The 21,218-nt window shown below is 65.3% G+C and overlaps 2 protein-coding genes across 4 annotated transcripts; both read left to right on the forward strand.

The window, feature by feature from the left end:
• The first annotated feature begins 358 nt into the window (after positions 1-358).
• On the forward strand, positions 359-6,846 carry MTMR11 (myotubularin related protein 11). Of its 2 annotated transcripts, XM_072846742.1 has the most exons (15): positions 359-549; positions 653-768; positions 1,939-2,011; positions 2,095-2,237; positions 2,365-2,615; positions 2,863-2,950; positions 3,048-3,136; positions 3,230-3,351; positions 3,451-3,514; positions 3,752-3,822; positions 3,903-4,078; positions 4,162-4,332; positions 4,552-4,767; positions 5,037-5,309; positions 6,404-6,840. In XM_072846742.1, the coding sequence occupies exons 1-15, from the start codon at positions 501-503 to the stop codon at positions 6,533-6,535; spliced, it is 2,034 nt and encodes a 677-aa protein (XP_072702843.1). In that variant the 5' UTR covers positions 359-500; the 3' UTR covers positions 6,536-6,840. The 2 variants fall into 2 exon arrangements, with proteins under 2 accessions (XP_072702843.1, XP_072702844.1); XM_072846743.1 differs by lacking the exon at positions 2,863-2,950 and having other exon boundaries at positions 3,077-3,136; positions 6,404-6,846.
• Positions 6,847-8,109: 1,263 nt separating this feature from the next.
• Positions 8,110-13,411, forward strand: SF3B4 (splicing factor 3b subunit 4). Of its 2 annotated transcripts, none has more exons than XM_072846744.1 (6): positions 8,110-8,239; positions 9,197-9,325; positions 9,567-10,109; positions 10,551-10,745; positions 12,204-12,398; positions 12,887-13,411. In XM_072846744.1, exons 1-6 carry the CDS (start codon positions 8,206-8,208, stop codon positions 13,069-13,071), a joined length of 1,281 nt encoding a protein of 426 aa, XP_072702845.1. In that variant the 5' UTR covers positions 8,110-8,205; the 3' UTR covers positions 13,072-13,411. The 2 variants fall into 2 exon arrangements, with proteins under 2 accessions (XP_072702845.1, XP_072702847.1); XM_072846746.1 differs by having other exon boundaries at positions 12,204-12,374.
• The last annotated feature ends 7,807 nt before the right edge of the window (positions 13,412-21,218 follow it).

Here is a 21,218-nt window from a genome sequence, read left to right on the forward strand (position 1 = left end):
ACCATACATCCCTTATGGGGGGCCTGGAGCTGTGTGCGCCCCATCCGGCACCGTGTATCCATGATGGGGTGTCCGGAGCTGTACGTTTCCCCTCCTGGAGCTGCAGGCCCCCCCCTCCAACGCCGTCCATCCCTTATGGGGTGCCTGGAGCTGTACATCCCCGTCCAGCACCGGATGTCCCTTACGGGGCGCCGGGGCCGTACACCCCATCCACCGCTGCCCTTCCCTTTTGGGGTGCCCGGTGCCTCCCCCGTCCGGCCAGGGAGCTCCGGGCCGCGCCCCCGGCCTCTCCCCGCTCCGGGGGGTGCGGGCAGGGTGCGGGCAGGGTGCGGGCAGCGCGGTCTCCTGCCTGCCGCCGCTCCGCCCCACCGGCAGCGGGGCGGGCGGGACGCCGGGGCCGGGGCCGGGCCGGGCGGTGGCGCTCGGGGCTCCCGGGCCGCTCCGCTCCGGCTCCCGCCGCCGCCGCCGCTCCGGGCCCGCCCGGCCAAAGTCCCTCCGCCATGAGCGGGGCTCCGGGCGGCCGCCGCCCGGCCTTCCCCGGCCTCCCAGGTAGGGCAGGTGCCGGGACGGCCCGGGGGGGGGTTGGGGAGCGGGGGTCGGGGGGGGTCGGGGCGCTCGGGGCCCCCCCGCACCCAGCGCCCCGTCCCCGCAGGGGAGCTGGTGCTGGAGGAGGCGGCGGGCGCCCGGCAGCGCTGCGGAGAGGGCGACGGCTCCGTCCCCGGGACGCTGCTCTGCACCAACCGCCGCCTCGCCTTCCTGCCCGCCCAGGTGGGGCCCGAGCGGGACCGGACCGCGGCGGGGCCGGCCGCGGGGCCCCGCGCCGCCCCCCCGCCCCCCCAGCCCGGGCCGCTGCATCCCCGACCCCCGGCCCGGCTGCGTCCCGGCCCCGGCCCAGCCCCATCCTGACCCCGGCCCAGCCCCATCCCGGCCCCATCCCGGCCCCATCCCGGCCCCATCCCAGCCCCATCCTGACCCCGGCCCAGCCCCATCCCAGCCCCATCCCAGCCCCATCCCGGCCCCATCCCAGCCCCATCCCGGCTGCACCCCGAACCCGCTCCCACTGCAGACCCACCTCATCCCAGCCCCATCCCAGCCCCGTCCTGCCCCCCATCCTGGTTGCACCCACCCCCATTCCCGGCCCCCTCCAGCCCCATCCTGACCCCATCCCAGCCCCATCCTAACCCCGGCCCAGCCCCATCCCAGCCCCATCCCGGCCCCATCCCAGCCCCATCCCAGCCCCATCCCGGCCCCATCCCGGCTGCACCCCGAACCCGCTCCCACTGCAGCCCCACCTCATCCCGGCCCCATCCCGGCCCCATCCCGGCCCCATCCTGACCCCGGCCCAGCCCCATCCCGGCCCCATCCCAGCCCCATCCCAGCCCCATCCCGGCCCCATCCCGGCCCCATGCCGGCCCCATCCCGGCTGCACCCCGAACCCGCTCCCCCTGCAGCCCCACCTCTCATCCCAGCCCCATCCCAGCCCCGTCCTGCCCCCCATCCTGGTTGCACCCACCCCCATTCCCGGCCCCCTCCAGCCCCATCCTGACCCCATCCCAGCCCCATCCTGACCCCGGCCCAGCCCCATCCCAGCCCCACCCCGGCCCCATCCCAGCCCCATCCCGGCCCCATCCCGGCTGCACCCCGAACCCGCTCCCACTGCAGCCCCACCTCATCCCAGCCCCATCCCGGCCCCATTCTGACCCCGGCCCAGCCCCATCCCAGCCCCCTCCAGCCCCATCCTGACCCCGGCCCAGCCCCACCCCTCGCCGGCTGCAGAACCCCCGCGTTCCCCCGGGGAACTCCTCGCTGCAGGACGCGGTGGGGGCCCAGCGCCAGCCGGGCAAAGGCAGCGGGGGGCCGGATCCGGCCCCCCGGCCCCCCCCCGGGCCGCAGGTGGGCACACCAGGGCGGCTCCCAGCTCTCCCCCCTCTCCCGCAGGCCCCCGGCTCCCGTGCCTTCCTCCACAGCGAGTACGATGTGGCGCTGCCCTGCATCCGCAAGCTGGTGGCAGGTAAAGGTGGCAGCCCCCAGCCCCGTGTGATGAGTCGGGCAGGTCTCAGCTGGCGCTGACGGCCGCCCCCTCGCCCACCGCAGCCAGCAGCTTCACCAAGCCCAAGGTGCTGACGGCCGCCTCCACCCTCAAGTTCATCCCCGAGGAGTTGGCCGTTTTCTGCCGGGATTTCCGCCTGCTCCGCTTCCACTTCCATGAGAACGGGTTGGCTCCGCAGGCGTTTCGGGTGAGCCGGGGGGCTGGTGGTTATGGGGGGGACAGAGGAGGCTTCGTACCCGACTCTGGGGCGCTCCAGGGCTTTGGGGGGGGGGATTTTTAGGGGGCTCGTGCCCGGTCCCGACTCCTCTCTGCAGGTCGCCAACGCCATCGCCCAGGCGCGGGAGGCGGCCGCGTGGCTGGGGGACACCGGCGAGGGACACGATGGCTGGTCCTGCCCTGCCGAAGCCCCTTTGGAGGGTGAGGAGGAGGAAGAGGAGGAGGAGGAAGGCTCGGCTGCCACGCTGCTCTTTGAGAGCCTGCGCGACTGGGAGAAGGAGCTGAAGCGCCTGGGTGCCGCGGGCTGGAGGGTGAGCGCCGTCAACGAGCGCTTCGACATGGCCCCCAGGTACGGCCCGGCCGGACGCCGGGGTCCACGGGGCCCCAGCACCCCACGCTGGGGGGGCACGGCGTGAGCCACCCCCACCCTGAGGGATCCTGGGAGGGCGGTGAAGGGGTGGGGTGGGGGAAAATCCTCCTCTCTGCCCACGGTTTGGGGAAAACACCCTGTGAGCCACTCGAAATGGCACCCCGGGATTTGGGGGATGCTGGCGGGGGGGGCACCTGCCCCATGTCCCCCCCCCCTCTGCCCGCAGCCTCCCCCGGTACCTGTGGGTGCCCAGCGGGCTCCTGGACCACGACCTCAAGCGGATCTTCGCCCACTTTGAGGAGCACCGCGTGCCTGTGAGCACCCCGGGAGGGCGATGGCGTGCTGGGGGGGGGCCGGGGAAGGGGATGGGGGGGTGATGCGTGGGGGGGTGTCACCCCATCTCACCCGCAGCGCCTGTGCTGGCACCACCCGGGCGGCAGCGACCTGCTGAGAGCCGCCAGCTTCCACGCAGCCTCGGAGCCGGGCAGTGAGGATGTGAGGTGAGTCCTGCCGGGGGTCCCGGGGGGGGGGGGGGGGGTCTGGGGGTGCTGCCCCAACCCGGCCCCACCCGGGGGTCCCTCTCCCCGCTCCAGGTGCCTGGAGGCTCTGCTGCTGGGGGGCCGCGGGCCCTGCGTGCTGGCCGACACCGCCGAGCTGCCCACCCTCGCCGACATCCAGCTCGCCCACCTCAAGCTGCGGGCGCTCTGCCTGCCCGGTGAGCGGGGACGGGGGGGGTCTGGTGGGGGGACCCCCCCTGCCGCAGGGCTCCTTCTCCTCCGCTGACCCCCCCCCGTCCTTTGCCCGTGCGAGCCAGGCGCGGCAGCGGAGGAGAAGTGGCTCTCGGCCCTGGAGGGGACGCGCTGGCTGGACCACGTCCGGTGAGTGGGCGGCGGCGGGGGCGTTTTTTGGGGTGCGGGGCGGTGGGGGAAAACCCTACCCTAAAAACACCCCTCCCCGTGGCCGACGGTCCTCCCCCACAGCCCGACCGGCGGCTGCAGGGCGATGGGGGCATTGCGGTGGGTGCGGGAGCATCCCGGGGTGGGCTGCAGACCCCCGGGCAGGCGGCCGTGGCGTTTTGGGGTGCGCTGACCCCCCCCCCTTTTTTTGCCCCCCAGCACCTGTTTGAGAAAAGCCGCCGAGGTGGCATCGCTGCTGGTGGGGAGACGCTGCTCTGTCCTCCTGCAAGGTAGCGCCGGGGGGGGAAGCGCCAGGATGGGGGGGTGACACCCTGGGGGGACACCCCTCACCGCCTTGTCCCCCCACCAGAGCCGTCGGACCGGGACCTGAACTGCCTGCTGGCCTCGCTGGTGCAGCTTTTGGGGGACCCCCACGCCCGCACCCTGCCCGGCTTCCAGAGCCTGGTGCAGCGGGAGTGGGTGGCAGCCGGGCACCCCTTTCCCCACCGCCTCGGGCTCCTCCGCCGCGACAGCCCCCGGGAGGAGGTGAGAGCCACCCCGGCCCCGTCACGGGTGGGTGACGTGCACGGGTGTCATTCTGGTGTCGTGTCGTCCCCCCCCGCCTCCAGGCCCCCGTTTTCCTGCTGTTCCTGGACTGCACGTGGCAGCTGGTGCGGCAATTCCCGGCGGCTTTCGGCTTCACCGAGGCGTACCTCCTGGCCCTCCACGACAGCAGCTTCGCCCCTTACTTCAGCACCTTCCTCTTCAGCTGCCAGCGGCAGCGGGGCCGTGGCAGCCCGGTGAGCCGGGGGGGTCCGGGGGGGGACACTCCAGGGTCCCTTGCCACCAAGAGGCCCGCAGGTTCAGGGACAAATTTGGGGATGGAGGTGAATCCTCTCCCGTCCCGCTCGGCTGCATCCAGCTGCGCCGTGCCTCAGTTTCCCCATCCGCATCCCCAACTGGGGATTGACCCCCCCCCCAAAAAAAAGCTCCCGTTTCACCCCTTCTCCTCCCCGCAGCACCGGCCCTGCAGCCAGACCTACACGCCGGTGAACGGCTGGCGGGACCCCGCTCCGGGCCTGCCGCGGGCCGGCAGCGCTGCCCGCGGGTTGCCCGCCGTCTGGGCCTGGGGGCTGCGCTACAGCCGGCAGCAGCGGGCCCGATTCAGGAACCCAGCGGGTGCTGCTGGCAGCGTGGGACCCCCCGACACCGCAGACCCCCGGACCCCGGGCAGGGTGAGTCCGGGCGCGGCTTCGGGGGGGGCTGCGCCGCCGGGAAGGGACCCAGGCGCCCGGCTGGTGCTGCACGAGATCCCCCCCTCCGCTCTCCCGTTCATTTTGGGGTGCTCTGCATGTGAAATCCCTTCCCGGTGCCGTGTGCCCCCCCGAAAAGGTGCCCCATCCCTAACTGCGGGGGTTTCCCCCCATTTTCCCTCCCCGCTGCCTTTCCCCCTTGCTTTTTTTTTTTTCCCCCCAAATCCGTGATTTTTCCTCCCGTTTCCCAGCCCGCCGACACCTGGCCGGGGCCGGGGGCCGGGAACGTGTTTGTGCTGACCAAGGGGACGTTGTCACCCCAACCCTTTCCTTGGAGGAGCGGCCGTCCCCCGCCACGCCTGGCCCGCTGGGCCCCCTCCCTGGAGAGCCTCGGTGAACGGGGGGGCGGCCCGGGGGGCAACCGGCCCCCCGCATCCCCCCCGGGGCTGCTGCTGCCCTGCGCCGCGGGCCCCTCGGTCCGGCTCTGGCGACGCTGCTACCTGCGGGGTCTGCCCGAGGCACAGGTAACGCCGGCTCCGGGGCGCGGGGGGGGTCTCCCTGGTGAAGAGAGGGGAAACTGAGGCACGGGGGGGCCACGCCGGGGCGGGGTGCCGGGTGGGCGCAGGCCCGAGGGGTCCCCGGTTCGGAGGGGATTTCTTCTTCCCCGGCCGTGGACGGGGGTGCGGGGGCTGGTGCTGCTCGGGACGGGGGTGCGGGGGCTGGTGCGGGGGGTGCGTGCGTGGCTGTCCCGACCCCGTGTGCGTCTGGCCTACCTGTGTGCATCCAACCCCCCTGCCCGTCCATCCCGACCCACCTCCACCCCCCCACCCCATCTCCACCCCTCCACCCCATCTCCATCCCCCATCTCCACCCCCCACCCCATCTCCACCCCCCCACCCCATCTCCATCCCCCCATCTCCACCCCCCACCCCATCTCCATCCCCACCCCATCTCCACCCCCCATCTCCACCCCCCACCCCATCTCCATCCCCACCCCATCTCCACCCCCCACCCCATCTCCATCCCCCCATCTCCACCCCCACCCCATCTCCATCCCCACCCCATCTCCACCCCCCACCCCATCTCCATCCCCCCATCTCCATCCCCCCACCCCATCTCCATCCATCCCCACCCCATCTCCATCCCCCCATCTCCATCCCCACCCCATCTCCACCCCCCCACCCCATCTCCATCCCCCCCCATCTCCATCCATCCTGACCCCATCTCCATCCCCCCACCCCATCTCCATCCATCCCCACCCCATCTCCATCCCCACCCCATCTCCATCCCCACCCCATCTCCACCCCCCACCCCATCTCCATCCCCCCCATCTCCATCCATCCTGACCCCATCTCCATCCCTCCCCACCCCATCTCCATCCCCCACCCCATCTCCACCCCCCATCTCCATCCCCCCACCCCATCTCCATCCCCCCACCCCATCTCCACCCCATCTCCATCCCCCCACCCCATCTCCACCCCCACCCCATCTCCATCCCCACCCCATCTCCACCCCCATCTCCACCCCCCATCTCCACCACCCCCCATCCATGCCCCCCCCCCATGTCCCCCCGACCCCCTACGCGTCTCCCCTGGCCGGACACCGCCTCTCCCCGCAGCGCGGGCGCTTCGCCCCGTCTCCCGCCGGCCTGGCCGAGGAGCTGAGGCTGCTGCAGGACCGGCTCCGCGCCTGGCGGGCAGCGGGACCCTGCACCGACACCGCCGGCAGCCCCCTCGCGCCCTCGCGGTGAGGGTCCCCGGGACGGGACCCCCCCCCGGGACACAGGGCTGCTGGGACGGCCCCGTCCCCCCGCGGGACGGGGGCTCTGGGACCCCCAGGCCGCCCCGCGCCTTCTCCCGGTGCCTTTGACCGGTTCCCCGCCGCCGCCGCCCTCCTGCTCCGCGCCGGGGCGCGGGGCTTTTCGGGGCCAGATCCCGCGGGTCCTGGGCTGGGGGAGGCGGAGAGGGGGGTCCCCGAGGGTGCCCCCGGGGGCGGCCCCGGCTCTCGCCGTCACGGCGGTTTCTCGGTTTTCCATTAAATTCCTGCTACCTCCACAGAGGCTTCGGGGGGCTCGGGGCTGCCGTGGCCCCGTCCAGCCCGGGCGAGCGGGATCCGGCCCCACCGGGGGGGGGGGTTGCATCCCGCCGGCTCTGCCGGGACCCGGGCTCCGCGGCCGGAGCCCCCCACCGGGGCTGACGTCCCCGAGGGGGACGGGGACGGCCGGATCCTGCAACGGCACGACGAGGCCGGCGTCCCGCTCCCATCCCCGCCGCCACGGGACGGTGCGAGGGACCCGCCCCGGCACCCCGGAATCTTCGGGGGGGACGGGGACGGGGACGCGGCGGGAGAGGCCGTGCGGCCCCCTCCTCGCCCCGGGGTCCCCGCCCCGGGGTCCCCGCCCCGCCGGGGCCCCCGGCCGGGCCGTACCCGTCAAAGCGCGGTTTGGCCGGCGGCGGCTGCGAGGGGAACCGGGCGGGGGCGCGGGAGGGGGGACCCCGGCACCGGAGGGCGAGGCAGGGGGCTGCAGACGTGGGGATCCCCCCACACCGGCGTCCCCAGCACTGGGGTCTGCTGGCACCGGGATCTCCCAGCACCGGGATCCCTCCGTGCTGGGATCTCGCCGCACTGGGATCCCTGCATGCTGGGATCTCTCAGTACTGGGATCCCTGCATGCTGGGATCTCCGGGCACTGGGATCCCTCCAGGACTGGGATCTCCGGGCACTGGGATCTCCCGGCACTGGGATCCCTGCATGCTGGGATCTCCCAGCACTGGGATCCCTCTACACTGGGATTCTCCTGACACTGAGATTCTCCTGACACTGGGATCTCCCAGCACTGGGATCCCTCCAGGACTGGGATCTCCCAGCACTGGGATCACCCTACAATGGGATTCTCCTGACACTGGGATCCCCCTGCACTGGGATCCCTCCTGGCACTGGGATCTTCTGGCACTGGGATCCCTCCACATTGGGATCTTCTGGCACGGGGATCCCCCTGCGCTGGGACCCCTCCAGGACTCGGATCTCCTGGCACTGGGATCCCTCCACACTGGGATCTCCCGGCACTGGGATCTCTCAGCACCGGGATCTCCTGGCACTGGGATCCCTCCACACTGGGATCTCCCGGCACTGGGACCCCCCCCCCCGCACGGGGATCCCCGCTGGGGCAGTGCTCCTGGCCGTGAGGGGGATGTCTCCGCCTGTCACGGCAGGGGATATCGCGATAGAAGGGCGGCGACGCCAGCCCGCTCACCCCGCCCGCCCACACTCAAGATGGCCGCCGCGCTCAGCCGTTGACGCTACTTCCGGTCCAGCCGCCGAAGCGAGGGGGCGGGACGGGCGCCTGCGTTTGGCGTCACGGCGGGCGGCGCCGTCGCGTGACGACGGCGCCGCGCGGGCGGGAGCGGGCGGTGGGGCAAGATGGCGGCGGGGCCCATCTCCGAGCGGAACCAGGGTGAGCGGCGGGGCCGGGGCCAGGGCCTGCCGCGGGGGGGGCAGCGGGGCGGCCGGGGGCCGTGCGGGGTCGGGGGCCTGGGCTCCCTGGGGCTGTGGCGGGGCGGGGATCTGTGGGGACATGGGGGCCCCTGGGGACGCGGGGAGCTCCACGGGTGGGCCCTGGGCTCCCTGGGGACGCGGGGAGCTCCACGGGTGGGTCCTGGGGTCCCTGGGGACGTGGTGGAGCTCGGGGAGGGGGTCCCAGGGCTCCCTGGGGACGCGGGGAGCTCCACGGGTGGGCCCTGGGCTCCCTGGGGACGCGGGGAGCTCCACGGGTGGGCCCTGGGGTCCCTGGGGACGTGGTGGAGCTCGGGGAGGGGGTCCCAGGGCTCCCTGGGGACGCGGGGAGCTCCACGGGTGGGCCCTGGGGTTCCTGGGGACGTGGTGGAGCTCGGGGGGGGGTCCCAGGGCTCCCTGGGGACGCGGGGAGCTCCACGGGTGGGCCCTGGGCTCCCTGGGGACGTGGTGAAGCTCGGGGGGGGGGAAAGGCCCCTGGAGATGTTTAGGGGCTTGGGGGGGCTCCCTGGAGATACGGGGTGCTCTGCGGGGGGTTGACCTGGAGGCTCAGGGGGCTGCGGAGAGGAGCTGGGCTCCCCAGAGGTGGGGGGGAGGGGGTGTCAGTTGGGGGGTCCCGGCCTCGTGAGGCATAAGGGGGGGCCCGCAGGCTTCCAGGGCACACAGAGCTGGAATGGAGGGGTTCTGGCCTCCCTAGAGAAAAGGGGGGGGGGCTATGGGGGCCTCCCTGGTTGAGGGCTTAATTATGGGGTGGGGGATACGGTTACAAAGTTTAAGGGAGACCTCTGCCTTTGGCTTGAGTGATTTCAGCATCGAGCCCTCAAGTCCTAGCGCAGCCGAGACTTCCAGCTGCCGGGGCTCACGGCTCTAACTCCGCTTTTCTTTTTCCCCTCCGCTCAAGATGCGACGGTGTACGTTGGAGGGTTGGACGAGAAGGTCAGCGAGCCGCTGCTGTGGGAGCTCTTTCTCCAGGCGGGACCGGTGGTCAATACCCACATGCCCAAGGATCGAGTCACAGGCCAGCACCAAGGTGAGATATTTACTGTTCTCTCTCAAAAGCTTCGCGTTGAATAAAATACTTTAGCTGGGGACAGTCAGAGAGAGATTACTGCGGAAAGAGAGGTGAGGGACGGACGATCCCCGGGAAGATCGTCTTCCTTTCCCTAAGTGGAGCTTTGGGCTCTCTGGTTTTAAATCGAGCGGGGTTGGAGTTGCTGTGGGAGGCGGTGGGTCTGCCCTCTCCTAAAGCTCTGTCTGGGGACTTGTCGCAGGCTATGGGTTTGTGGAGTTCCTCAGCGAGGAGGACGCCGATTATGCCATTAAGATCATGAACATGATCAAGTTGTACGGGAAGCCGATCCGAGTGAACAAAGCCTCGGCCCACAACAAAAACCTGGACGTGGGGGCCAACATCTTCATCGGCAACCTGGACCCCGAAATCGATGAGAAGCTGTTGTACGACACCTTCAGCGCCTTCGGGGTCATCCTGCAGACGCCCAAAATCATGCGAGACCCCGACACGGGCAACTCGAAGGGTTACGCCTTCATCAACTTCGCCAGTTTTGATGCCTCGGACGCTGCCATCGAGGCCATGAACGGACAGTACCTCTGCAACAGGCCCATCACCGTTTCCTACGCTTTCAAAAAAGATTCTAAAGGCGAGCGGCACGGCTCGGCCGCCGAGCGTCTCCTGGCAGCCCAGAACCCGCTCTCGCAGGCGGATCGGCCCCATCAACTGTTCGCCGACGCTCCTCCTCCTCCGTCTGTCCCGACTCCTGTTGTCACCTCCCTGGGACCTGGCGTCACCCCTCCAGGTGGGTAAATCCTGGCAGCGCCCGTCTCCGTGCCGCGTTGGTTGGCGGGAGGCTGTTGTGCCCGTCCGCCGCCGGTCCCGGGGGCGGCTGCGTTCTGCCGTGCCTCGTGCGGACCCACTCCTTGTCGCGTCGGAGGCTCGGGGCAGTGGCACTGCAGCGCGTGGGTGCTCTTTGGTGACAGTCGGTGCAAAACCCTCAGTGGAGCTGTAGGCTCACGAGCCGGCAGGACCTCAGGAAATCCTCTTCCCTCCCCGAGGCAGCTCGACCTACGCTGTCCCAGGGCTGAGTGAAAGGATCCAGCTTCTGCCTGCTGTTTTCTGATGGTTCCTGTGGCTGTTTGCGCTTTCGCCTCCTTCCCAATCGCCTGGCAGGTTTTTTCACTTTCGGTTTGTTTGGGTTTTTTTTTATACTTAACCGAATTCTTGCTGTCTCTCTTCCCAGGCCTCCCGCCCCCAGGATCGTTCCCCCCGCCGGTGCCGCCTCCCGGAGCGATGCCTCCCGGCATGCCTCCTGCCATGCCACCCCCACCCATGCCGCCCGGCGCGGGTGCCCCCGGCCCCCCCTCTGGGGCTGCGCCCAGCGGGGGACACCCGCCTCACCCGCACCCCTTCCCTCCGGGCGGGATGCACCATCCAGGTAAGCATCCGACGGGTCTCGGGCTCGGGAGATAGCCCGAGTAGCTCGGTAGCTCGTCTTCTCCTTCTCAGGGGTGGGCTTGGGTAAATCGCCCCCTCCTTTTTCTTCCTTGAGCTTCCCTTTCTGTAAAATGGGGAGAAAACTGTTGCCGTCCTCTGTAAGGGACCGAACGCGGCATCGTTCCCCGGGATGTTGCTCTCTGCAGCACAGGGCAGCCTGGTGAAGAAAAGGGAGGGTCTGCGTAGGAGCACATACGTCACGTCAGCGCCGCCGCGCCTGGTGTCTGGGTTTCTCTCCTGGATGTTCTAAAATGTGTTAAAAAATAACCTGGAGCGGGGCCCAGGGGGATTTATGAAGCACTTTGGTAGCTGAGGAAGTAGCGCCCTTCTGGGAGGCCTCCGGTCGGGTCGAGACATTGGTTTCCTCGAGGTGGGAAGTTGCGGGACGCGGGAAGGCAGGGTCTGTCACGGCGTGGGCTTTCAAGGTCTCAGGTGCTGTTCTGGCTGGGAGGATGCTGCCGAGACTCCGAGTCATCGTCGTTTTTCTCTAGCGTCAATTAATGCGTTAAGTGCGAACCTTCTTAGCACAGTCTGCGCCTCTGCCAGGCAAGAGCTAATTCAAGACACGAGAACAAAATGTTTCTTTGATTTCCTTCCATTTTTAGCCCTGTAGTACTGGGGAATGAGCAGCGTATACATCTAGACTCTGGTTTCAAACGCAAAAATTAAGTGAAATTTGCAATTTAATTCTTTTTTTTTTTTTTTTTTAATCCTGCCTGCTCTAAAACGACCCCTGCACTGAGAAGCTCTCCCACGCTGGCTCATTAGGGTGCTTTGTGTGATCGTGGCTCTGGCCGTGTGAGTGACCAGATGGCTGCTGCTTGTCCCCGATTACAAGCTGGCTTTTCAGGCTTCAGAGTAGCCAATTACTCACGGTAAAGGAAAGCCTGACCGAGCGCTTCCACACCGTGTGCCCTGCGGAGCCGCGCTGAGCTCTGGAGTTTCTGACGAGGAGAAAACAATTTGTGTTTGGTTTTTTAAAAGGGATAAAATAAAAGAATAATAGAAAAAAGGAGATTGGGAGGGACCCGGGCCTCTCCTGCTGGGAGCAGGGCAAGCTTCAAAGTCCGGTTGCTCAGGAGCTTGTCTGAAATCTCCCAAGGGTGGTGATTTCTCTCCGAGCCCCTGTCCCCAGGCTTGCTGTCACATCTTTCCGCCCCCCGCCACTTACATCCAAGCGGCATTTCCTATGCCGCAGCCTGTTCCTGTTGCCTCTTGTTGGAGAGCTTTGCACTTTCTCCTCTTTAACCTCCCTTCTGGTAGCAGAACCCCCTTTTTTAGACCTGACGTTGTAACCATACAGCTGGATTTAGTGCCCCTCTGGGCTGCGGGGGCCCGGAGCTGCCGTGCCCAGCAGCTGCCCTCGCTGCGAGCGTCCCTTGACTCGTTATTCCCCCAGGAATGCCTCCCATGCAAGTGCACCACGGGCCGCCTGGGATGGGCCAGCATCACCCAGGACCACCGGGCTCCGGAGGCCAGCCTCCCCCACGGCCCCCACCTGGCATGCCACACCCTGGACCCCCACCCATGGGTATGCCACCCCGAGGACCTCATTTCGGGTCGCCCATGGGTAAGTGGGTGCCTGCAAGAGGCGGTATGTGGTCTTTTCTATCGATCGTACACACTTCATTGAGTTCAGCGCTTGCTTCGGCCCCGCGCCCTCCCTCGTTCCTAGCTTAACGGGGACGGGAGGGAGGCGATACCGCAGCCTCCCCGCGGAGAGGTGTCTTGGAGCAAGACCTGGCAGCTGGCAGCTGCTAAGCCAGGGTCTCCCGGGGCTTTCTTCGTGTTCGTCGTGCTCTCTGGTGATATTCCCCCCCCCCCCCATCTCTCACGTCGGGATATCGACTGGGCTTTGCCAACAGGGAGGGTTCCTGAGACCTGTCGTGTCCACCAGCCGTGGGGCGGTTCTAGGAGAGACTTTTTCTCCAGGACCTGCTGGTAGAGAGGGAACGAGGGAGAGCGTTGGCCCAAACCGTGGGCACCCGGTAGAGCTGGCACCCAAGGGTGGGCTTTGGGTGGGATCGGCTGTTTCCGCTTCTCCCCGCAGGGGTTGTTAACGACTGTGCTCTGTCCCCGCAGGTCACCCAGGCCCCATGCCGCACCACGGGATGCGTGGCCCTCCTCCACTGATGCCTCCTCACGGGTACAATGGTCCCCCTCGTCCCCCGCCCTATGGCTATCAGAGAGTCCCCCTGCCTCCCCGGCCTGCGCAGAGGCCCCCCGGGGTGCCGCCGCGTGGCCCCTTGAGGGGCCCCCTGCCCTAAAAGCAGTCGTGGCAAAACCCCCTCCCTGCCGCGGATCCTTCCCTCTCTGTCCTCAGACTTTTATTTCCCCTTGGACTAACGTACCCGCACCCAAGAGGGGCAGCTGGGTCCATCCCTGTCGTAGCTCCCCCCTCTATCTCTCCCTCTCCCCATCTTTTTCCCCATTTCTTTTTATAGTGTTCATTTTGGTTACTTTTCCCCTCCTCCTTTCGTATATCTCAGCCTTGAAGACTTTTCAAGGTACTTTTAACAAGATTTTTTTTTCCTATGTAAAGCAGTCATCGCCAATTTACAAATAAAGCATTTTAAGAACGGGGGGGTCGTCCCTCCGAGATCGGGACGAGGCTCTGCCTGTTTGTCATCGAGGCGCTGATCGGCTGCCGACTGCTCCCGCCTCGTGCGCGGCCCTGGGGACGCCTGCGATGGAGTTCATCGGCACGTGAAAGCCTCTGCTGATGCCAGTGCTGTGTGTCCGCCTCGGTGAGGCGCTGAATTTAGGGTTGATGCACCCGGTCTCTTGCTCTATCCAGGCTGATAGGCTCCGTGTAATCTGGTACACCTGCGGTGAAGAAAATACACGATCAGGCCTTAAAGTGCATCGCATCCTTGGATGCTGTTGTCCCAGAGAGCACAAATAAATGGGCAGGACGTTTGGAGGGGTAATTTGGCAGTGAAACTTGCTCTCCTGAGTCCCTGCCTAGTCCCTCTCCACACAGAGAAGGGACCTCTTTAGAAATGAGGTCTCATTTTGCTGTTGCTCGCAGCCACAGGAAGCCGTTATAGCTGTAGTTCTGGGGATGTTGTTAACTGGGGGGGTGGGGGGAGGAGTAATAAAATTTGGGTGAAGCTGTCCGGTTGGGAGAGGAGGTAGAGCAGATCTGATCCATGTGTTGCTCCACGCTTCCTGAGGCTGAGTCGCCAGAACCGTCCTGCCTCTCCTAATGAATTCAGCGTCTTCGCGCCGGCGAGACCGATAATTGGGGAAGCGTAAAAGCCGAGTCTGTGGATGGAAAGTTTCACGCCTTCCCCAGCAGTCGGGAAGGTGCGAGGAGGGAGGGGGCTCGGCTTTCTGCAGAGCTCCTTGCGGGAAGGCGGAAGAGCCTGCAATTGGAGATAGGGAGAGAGGTGTTGGCTTTCTACATGTGAGGCTGCAAATCCAGGTGATTTAAAGACAAAAAAACCCCAAGTGCTTCCAGATATTTGTCCGCCTGGAGCTGTTTTGTGGCTTTATGCAAGAGCCGGGGGATATCAATGGGGGGCTGTAGTGCTTTTTTGGCTGTTGTGACTCCTCTTGGAAGGCTGCTGTGGCTCTCCAGTGCTCTGCAGAGAAGCTGCCTTGCTTCTGGCCTTGATTTTACTCTTTGCTGGTTTATTTCTGTTTTATTTTAACATCCTAGGGCTAAAACTGACCTTTAGCTCCAATCTCTGTTCACCCTCGCGGGCCAGAGAGAAAGAATGGTGCCGTGCTTCCCCTTTCGTCATCGTGGGGTTGTTTGGTGAGTGAGATCTGGAGAAATTCAGAGCCCGATGGTGGAGGGTTGGGGAAATAGCTCAGCTGATCTACGAGCTTTATTTCTCCTCTGCTCCTGTTGCCTTTGGCACGTGAGTGGCCGCTGAAGGATACGTGAGACGAACTGGAAGAGCTCTGCCTTTACTCCAGCTGCTCTATAATTATACTTTATCAGGGGCTGGACTAAAAGTAACGTCTCGGCTGGCCTTAGCTTTTACCACTGACGTAGATTCTCATGCTACTCCTTCAGTAGGCATCCCTGCTCAAGTCCAGCCTTCCTGGGGACGGTTCAGGACTGCGAGAGGAGATTTGGGGCTTGCCGTGTTGTGAACAGTTTCCAGGACTGCTCCTAGGTCAAAGCATCTAGCTCCGTGGTTGTGGTGGGCTGATCCTGACCAGGCTGAGCACCCAGTGCTCCCACTGAAATGGGGTGTTGATGCGCTCAGCTTGACGTTAACCCCAGATGCTCAGCTGTGGTGAAGGTTCCTGAGTTTATATAGGGGATACGGAAATCCAGAGGAGGAAATGTAACTTGCACAGGGTCTTCCAGCAGACCTGGAGGCACCGGGGTGCTCGCTGAACCTCTGTGATTTCATTAAACCGCCCACGGGCCTTGGCTGTCTCTGATCTGGGCCGCTCCAGAGCCCGGCACAATTGCATTAGTTCAGTCTCCCTGCGAGGAACGTGCCTTGCAATCACTGCTGGATTGTGTCCAGCCGGGAGCCGTTCCACCGCGTGCCGCCCTGATGGTAAAATCATGGAAAGAGCCCAACACAAACATCATTGTCTCGCTGGGGGAAGCAGGACTCGGGTCTCTCTGTACCGGCTGTGGCTGGTGGATGAAGTGATGGGGTGAAGTCATGGCACTGTTTGGCTCCGGTTCCTCCACCTGTACTAGGAGGGAAATGAGAAGTGGCTTCACAGCTGCTGCTTTAAGGAGCAGAGCTGAAACGGGAGGAGAAAACTGGGCTCAGGTGTAAATTAGCAGTAAATCCTTGCTGGTTAAGAGGCCGGAAGCTGCGAGGGGCTCTGCTGGCTGCTCCTCAGCAGACAGCAGCTGGGCTGTAGGTGTTTTTCTTGAGAGATGCCTGGTGAGTGCGTTTTAAAACATACCTAATGTTTGTGCTAATCTTCCCGTGCATGGGGTTGTAGTTTGCCTTTCTCTGCTGCGGTCGTCTGCGTATTGGAGTCACAGAATCGTAGAGGTTGGAAAAGACCTTTAAGATCATCGAGTGTTTGTGTGCGCCTGGATGCGGTTCAAGGCGGTGATGCTCTCGCCTTTCATTAGCTGGGGACGAGGTAGGTGCTTAAATGCCCTGCTGCAGGCGAGGGGTGTAGGGAAGGACTTAACGCAGCAGAGAAAAGCACCTCTGAAGCTGAACAAATCTCAAAGCAGCAACGGTGCTGTGGGGTTTAATTTGTGACGGACGGGGAGCCAGCTGGAGAGGGCTGAGCTGGACTCTGGTTTTGGGAGCACCAGAGGGATGCCTTAACCGTATGCACGGCGTCGGTCTTAATGCTGGGCTGGAGAGCAGATGACAGAAGATTTTGATGCCAAGGTTTGACCAAAGTCAAACAGTCCCATGAAAAATCCATGATGGCTACAGCAATTAAAAGCATTCCTGGAGTGGAAATAATTACGCCAAGGGGAGGCAAATTGCCATCCATTGATCGGGTCTAAACGCATGCCAGAAGCGAGATGTCTTGGTCTCTGCGGACTCGCTGCGACTCCGGCTGGGTGACCTTGTTAGCTCACGTGTCCGAACTCCTGCCAGGTGGGAAGCGTGCAGCCCTCCGAGCTGTGACGGAGGTGATGGAGAGGTCCACCATGTCCCGGCAGGTCGGATTAAAGTGCTGCCGAAGGTGTTTGCGCCGAGAGGCTGAGATCACAAACCCTTCTCCTGCCCCGGACGGTGTCGGAGCCCCTGCGTGAGCCCGGAGCTCGTGGTGAGACGTAGAAGTGGGAACTCGCTGCTTCCTCCATCCCAACATCTTAATCTGCGCCGAGGCTGGGCTCAGCAACATCTTTATCCGCTTCCCCAATTCCGGCTGCTCCCCGGATGCTTTTTTCCAAAGGCAAAACGCTCCTGTCTCCGCAGGAGCTCCCGCCCCGGGATAGTCGTCGTAGCCTGTAATTTGGTGCCATTTGCTGTACGGCTTTGGATTTAATTTCACGGCAACCTTAGCCTGTCTGGTTCAGACTCCCGATGGCCTCTGGATATGTGTGTGCGGGGAGGGACCAACTTCTTTTTAACAGCAAAACGAGAATAGATGCCTCCTCCCTTCCGTGGGCTGTCAGGGTGGGGAGTACCCGTGGTCCAGACTGGCTGGGGAGGGAGTGACAAGATCAGTAACCCCCTCCCGATCGTTTGCAGTCAGAAATTTGGGGAGAGTCCAGCTTGGACTACTGGAATGGGTAGATTTAGGTAGGGGAGGGACGTGTGCTTGTCTGCAGCTTGCAATGACCGTGATGCTGAGATCTGAGATGCTTTGAGATCTCGAGCGTCCAAGGCTTTGAGATCTCAATGCTTTGAGATCTCCAGTGTCCCGGTGCCTCCCGTATGTAGCCGGCGAGCTCCAGGGTGGCATTTCTGTGCTCTTCACCCTGCCATGGATGGACCCGTGCCTGGTTTTATCCCATCGCGCCTGGTTTTTAGGCCCTGGAAAATGTGACGTGATCCAAGCTCCTCAGGACAGGAAAGAGCCGTTCCTCTGTCCCTGCTGCGATGCATTTTACTGCGGTTATATGCGTTGAAGCCTTAGGGCTGAGTGCGAGCTCACGGATGCTCGGACACGGAGACAGAAGGGAAGGGGGACATGGAGATTTGCCGGTGACAATGTGGCACATGAGTCATAGCTCGATGGGACTCGGCGGCCCCGAGGAAGCGGCGCTCACCGGTCCCTCCCAGGCCAGTGAGGCTCCGTGCTGGGGCTCGTTCGGCGCGTGATGAGCGCATCTCCCGGAGAGCCCCGCAGCCCGGATGCGAAGCTGTCGGAGCGGGCGCCCAGCCCGGGGTGCAGCCACCCCCGCAGCGGGGAGGCAGGGTCAGCTTTCCAGCTGACGTCCTCGGCCTCCCGCAGCCCAGCCTCCTTCAGCTGGGTTAAAGACCCCGGTAGCTCAGCTACGTTCCCCTTTTGGGGTTATTTCCAACAGGATCTCAATTATTTCTCAGCTTCCAGTTTCCTAAATCCTTCCTCGTGCTGGTACCGCTGGTGTGGACTGGTCCCCGACCCCGTTTGCCCAGTCTGAGCTGAAGCCCCGCTGCGTGGCTGTTAACGTGTCAGTCCGGGTGCTCGTTCCTACCCTCGCTGTGTTTATTTCGGCCTCGAGCACGCTTTCCTCTTCCTCCTCTCGTTAAAGGATGGTCTCCCGCTGGGGTCTGGTTCATTCCCAAGCTGCTGCGAGCTCAGCACAACCGGGGCACGGGAAGCCCGGCCCCGTACCCGGCTCTGCCGATGGATCGCGGTGGTTTTGGGGCTTAATGCCCTAGAAGCTGAGACCGGCTCAACTCATTGCTCCTAGCCCTGCTCAGCGTGGGGACCCCCCCGCTCCGAACCCAGCCCCGGCCGGAGCAGCGCGGGTACCGGGAGCGCTCTGCCCCACGTCCCCCGGGAGGGAGCCAATTTCCCGTCAGTGGTGAGCGACCCGGGGCAAATCGGGGTCCGTTTGGGTTTTTGCCTCCCCGCAATAACCGCGTTCTTCCTCGCATTCCCCCCCCAAAAAAGATGTCAGAGGCGTTTGTGCCCTGTCACAACGGAGGGACCGGGTTTGGCCGGCCCAGGCGGAGACGATTTGATCCAAAGAAATCAAAATTCACCCCCGAGGAGGCCGTGACTCAGATTTGCCAGGCTGCGTTTCCATCCGCCGCGCTGCCTGCCTGCGGCTGCGGTGGGCGGCAGGAGGAGAGGTTGCCATAGAGGGTCTGAGCGCAGCCAAATCCTCACGGCTTCGCCTTTACGCTGCCGCAAATCCCCAGGGAGGGGACTCGGGGGGGGGGGGGGGGTTGGAAGCTCCTGCCCCCCATTAGCCACGGTCGCCTCCGCAGTCGCCGGAGCAGCTTCGACCCGACAGCTCCCGCACGGGAACCCCGCTCCCGAGGGAGCTCCCCGCAAGCGTGGGCAGCCCGGGGGAGGCATCGCCCTCCCTTTGGCTTCGCTGATAAGCAAAGGCGAGGGGCGAGCCCCCCGTCCTCCTGCCGGTGTCCCCCCCCCTCCCAGCTCCTCGTTTGCTGCAGCACAGCCCTCCCCGCCACCTCCCTTCCCCAGGCTGTTGCAATGGACTCTCCCAGCGCTCAGCGTGTGTGTCGGAGGCTGCGGCGTTAACGCTGGGTCTGGTACCCGTGAGCTATTTTCTCGCCGTATCCCTGCCGGAGCATCCTTCCTCGCAGCGCAGGAGGCAGACGCCGAAAGGAGGGCTGGAGCGGAGCGGAGCGAGGGCCGAGACAGGTAAGGAGAGAAAGAAATGCCTTTTCTAAGGCAGATCCCCTTCCTCTCCCCGCTGCTTTTAATTAGCATCCTCGCAGCCGCCGTCTGATGGATTAGGGGTTCGGCTTCTCCTTTCCACTTGGTGTGGCCATTTTGTCCTGGAAAACCTTGCCTCTAGCCTTGCTCTGTCTTTTTATGTGCGTGTTTAACAGCCTCTTGTCATCCCTCCCGCGCCGTCGTACAGCCGGGGAATCTCTGCTGATGGGGACTGGGATTTCGTCGCAGGGATGGATATTTATCGTGGTGGTACCGGCAGGTTTTGGGGAGGGGGAGTGCCGCAGCTCTCCGGGGTGGCAAGGGGGGGGTGTGGGAAGATGACCTTGGACACAGACGATTTAAAACTCTTCTCCCTTGTCGCCATGTTCTTGCCATAATGCAAAAAGGCTGGGGGCTGCGGCGGGGGGGGACGGACCCAAGTGACCCCTAACGTGGGACCTCCCGGGGGGATTCGGGGTGTGCGGCGAGGCAGGACCGCATCAGGCGCTGGCTCCGGTCGGACGCATGGCAGGAGGAAACGGGTCCGGGGCCGGATAACCTTGTCTAGGGCTGGCAGTGACTGCTCCGGCTAACGCCAGGACGGGGCTGGCAGGGCCAGCGGCGTGTTTTTGCAACCAGAAGAGCATTTTTGGGACACCCCCCTCCTCCCCCCGGCTCTTGCATATAGGGTGGCTACATTCTGTGTGATTTCTGGCTTCCTTGTGAAATCAAACCCCTGATCTCAAAAGCATCTGTCGCCGACGCGCGGCGTTGGCTCGGCCACGCGAGGCTCCCCGGCTCGTGCGGAGCAGCCTCTCCGTCACGGAGCCGAGCTGTGACCTTGCTCCCCGGCCCGTCCTCTTCCCCAGCAGGTGGTTGGCCTCTCTCTGCTCCCCTCTTCCTTTTGCTGGTTCCCCGTACGTCACGGTCCGTATAACGGCGTCTGGCGGCACGGCCGCATCGGGAAAGCGCTGCAGGGAGCCACCAGCCCGGCTGGAGCAAAATGACCTTGGCCGTGAATCGGCTCCTTCCAGGGCCCTCGGGTGCCAGTGGGTTTAATCCGAGGAGGGGACCGGGGGCTCCCCTGGGTGGGCACGGGGCTGGGCTTGCTCCCGGCCGGCCGGGAAGGAGAGGGCAGTGGGTTGTATTGCGATTTTTACGCTGCTTAAAAGCACCTGCCCGGCTTCATTCGGAAATTGGGGGGGCCGTGCTGTGCCGCAGCACCGTCCCCCGGTCCCTGCCGGCTGCGCAGAGCCGGCGTGGGCTCCCGCCCCGGGGGGAGCACTGCCGACGGCCCCGGCTTTTTCGGAAGGGCTAATTTTAGCTTCCCCACCGTGCCCTGTCCCCTCGCTCGGGGAGGGGGTACGCGGTGCTGGCTGCGTCTCCCTCCCTGCGGCTCAACTCCTGCCTCGCCGTCCGCGCCTGGCCGCTGCCGGAGATAAAAATAGATAAAAATAGCCTTTTGGGGGGGTCACGCCAGCCCCCGCGGCTGGGTCAGCAGCGCCTGTGCCCGCTGCCCGGGCTGGGGGTCTGTGGGTCTGTCCCTGTCACGAGCTGCGCTGGGCTCTGTGAGGCTCGGGGGGGGACGCTGCCTGCCCTTGGCCTGCGGCGGGGGGGACGCTGGGCTGGGAAAGGGGGGTGCAGGATGCGTGGGGACAGGGAGATGCCACCTGCAGATTAGAGCCTCTGGGGTGTAGCCGGGTGTCCCCTCTCCTCCCCAAAGGCCAGACCCTGGGGGTGCCGAGGGTGGCCCCAGTGCCCACTGGCTCTGCCCCCGGTGGCCGGTTCGGCTTCTGCCGATGCCAACGTCTCTCGCCAAACACAACCCGCAGCCAAAGCCCTTCTGGAAGCCTCCCTGGGGAGCGTGGCCCAGCACACGTGGTCCCCAGAGCCCCCGCTCTGCCACCGCGGCCAGCCTCGGGCAGCTGGGTCGGAGCAGGGGACGCGGCCAGGTCACCGTCAGCCGGCCCGGGACCCCTCTGAGGGACCCCTGTCCCAAACCTGCCTCCGTGAGCCCCCTGACCCGGGGCACCCCCACGCAGTGCTGGGGCTGCCCTGGAAGGTTTTGGGGACTCCTGTGCCCTTGGGGGGCTGGTCCCCTCGCCATCCCTCCGGTGCCGGTGCTGCTCCATCCCGCGGGTCCCCGAGGAAACAGGGGGGTCCGGTCCAAGCCTGC

Source organism: Ciconia boyciana, chromosome 26, assembly GCF_034638445.1.
Source record: "Ciconia boyciana chromosome 26, ASM3463844v1, whole genome shotgun sequence".
Lineage (NCBI taxonomy): Eukaryota > Metazoa > Chordata > Aves > Ciconiiformes > Ciconiidae > Ciconia > Ciconia boyciana.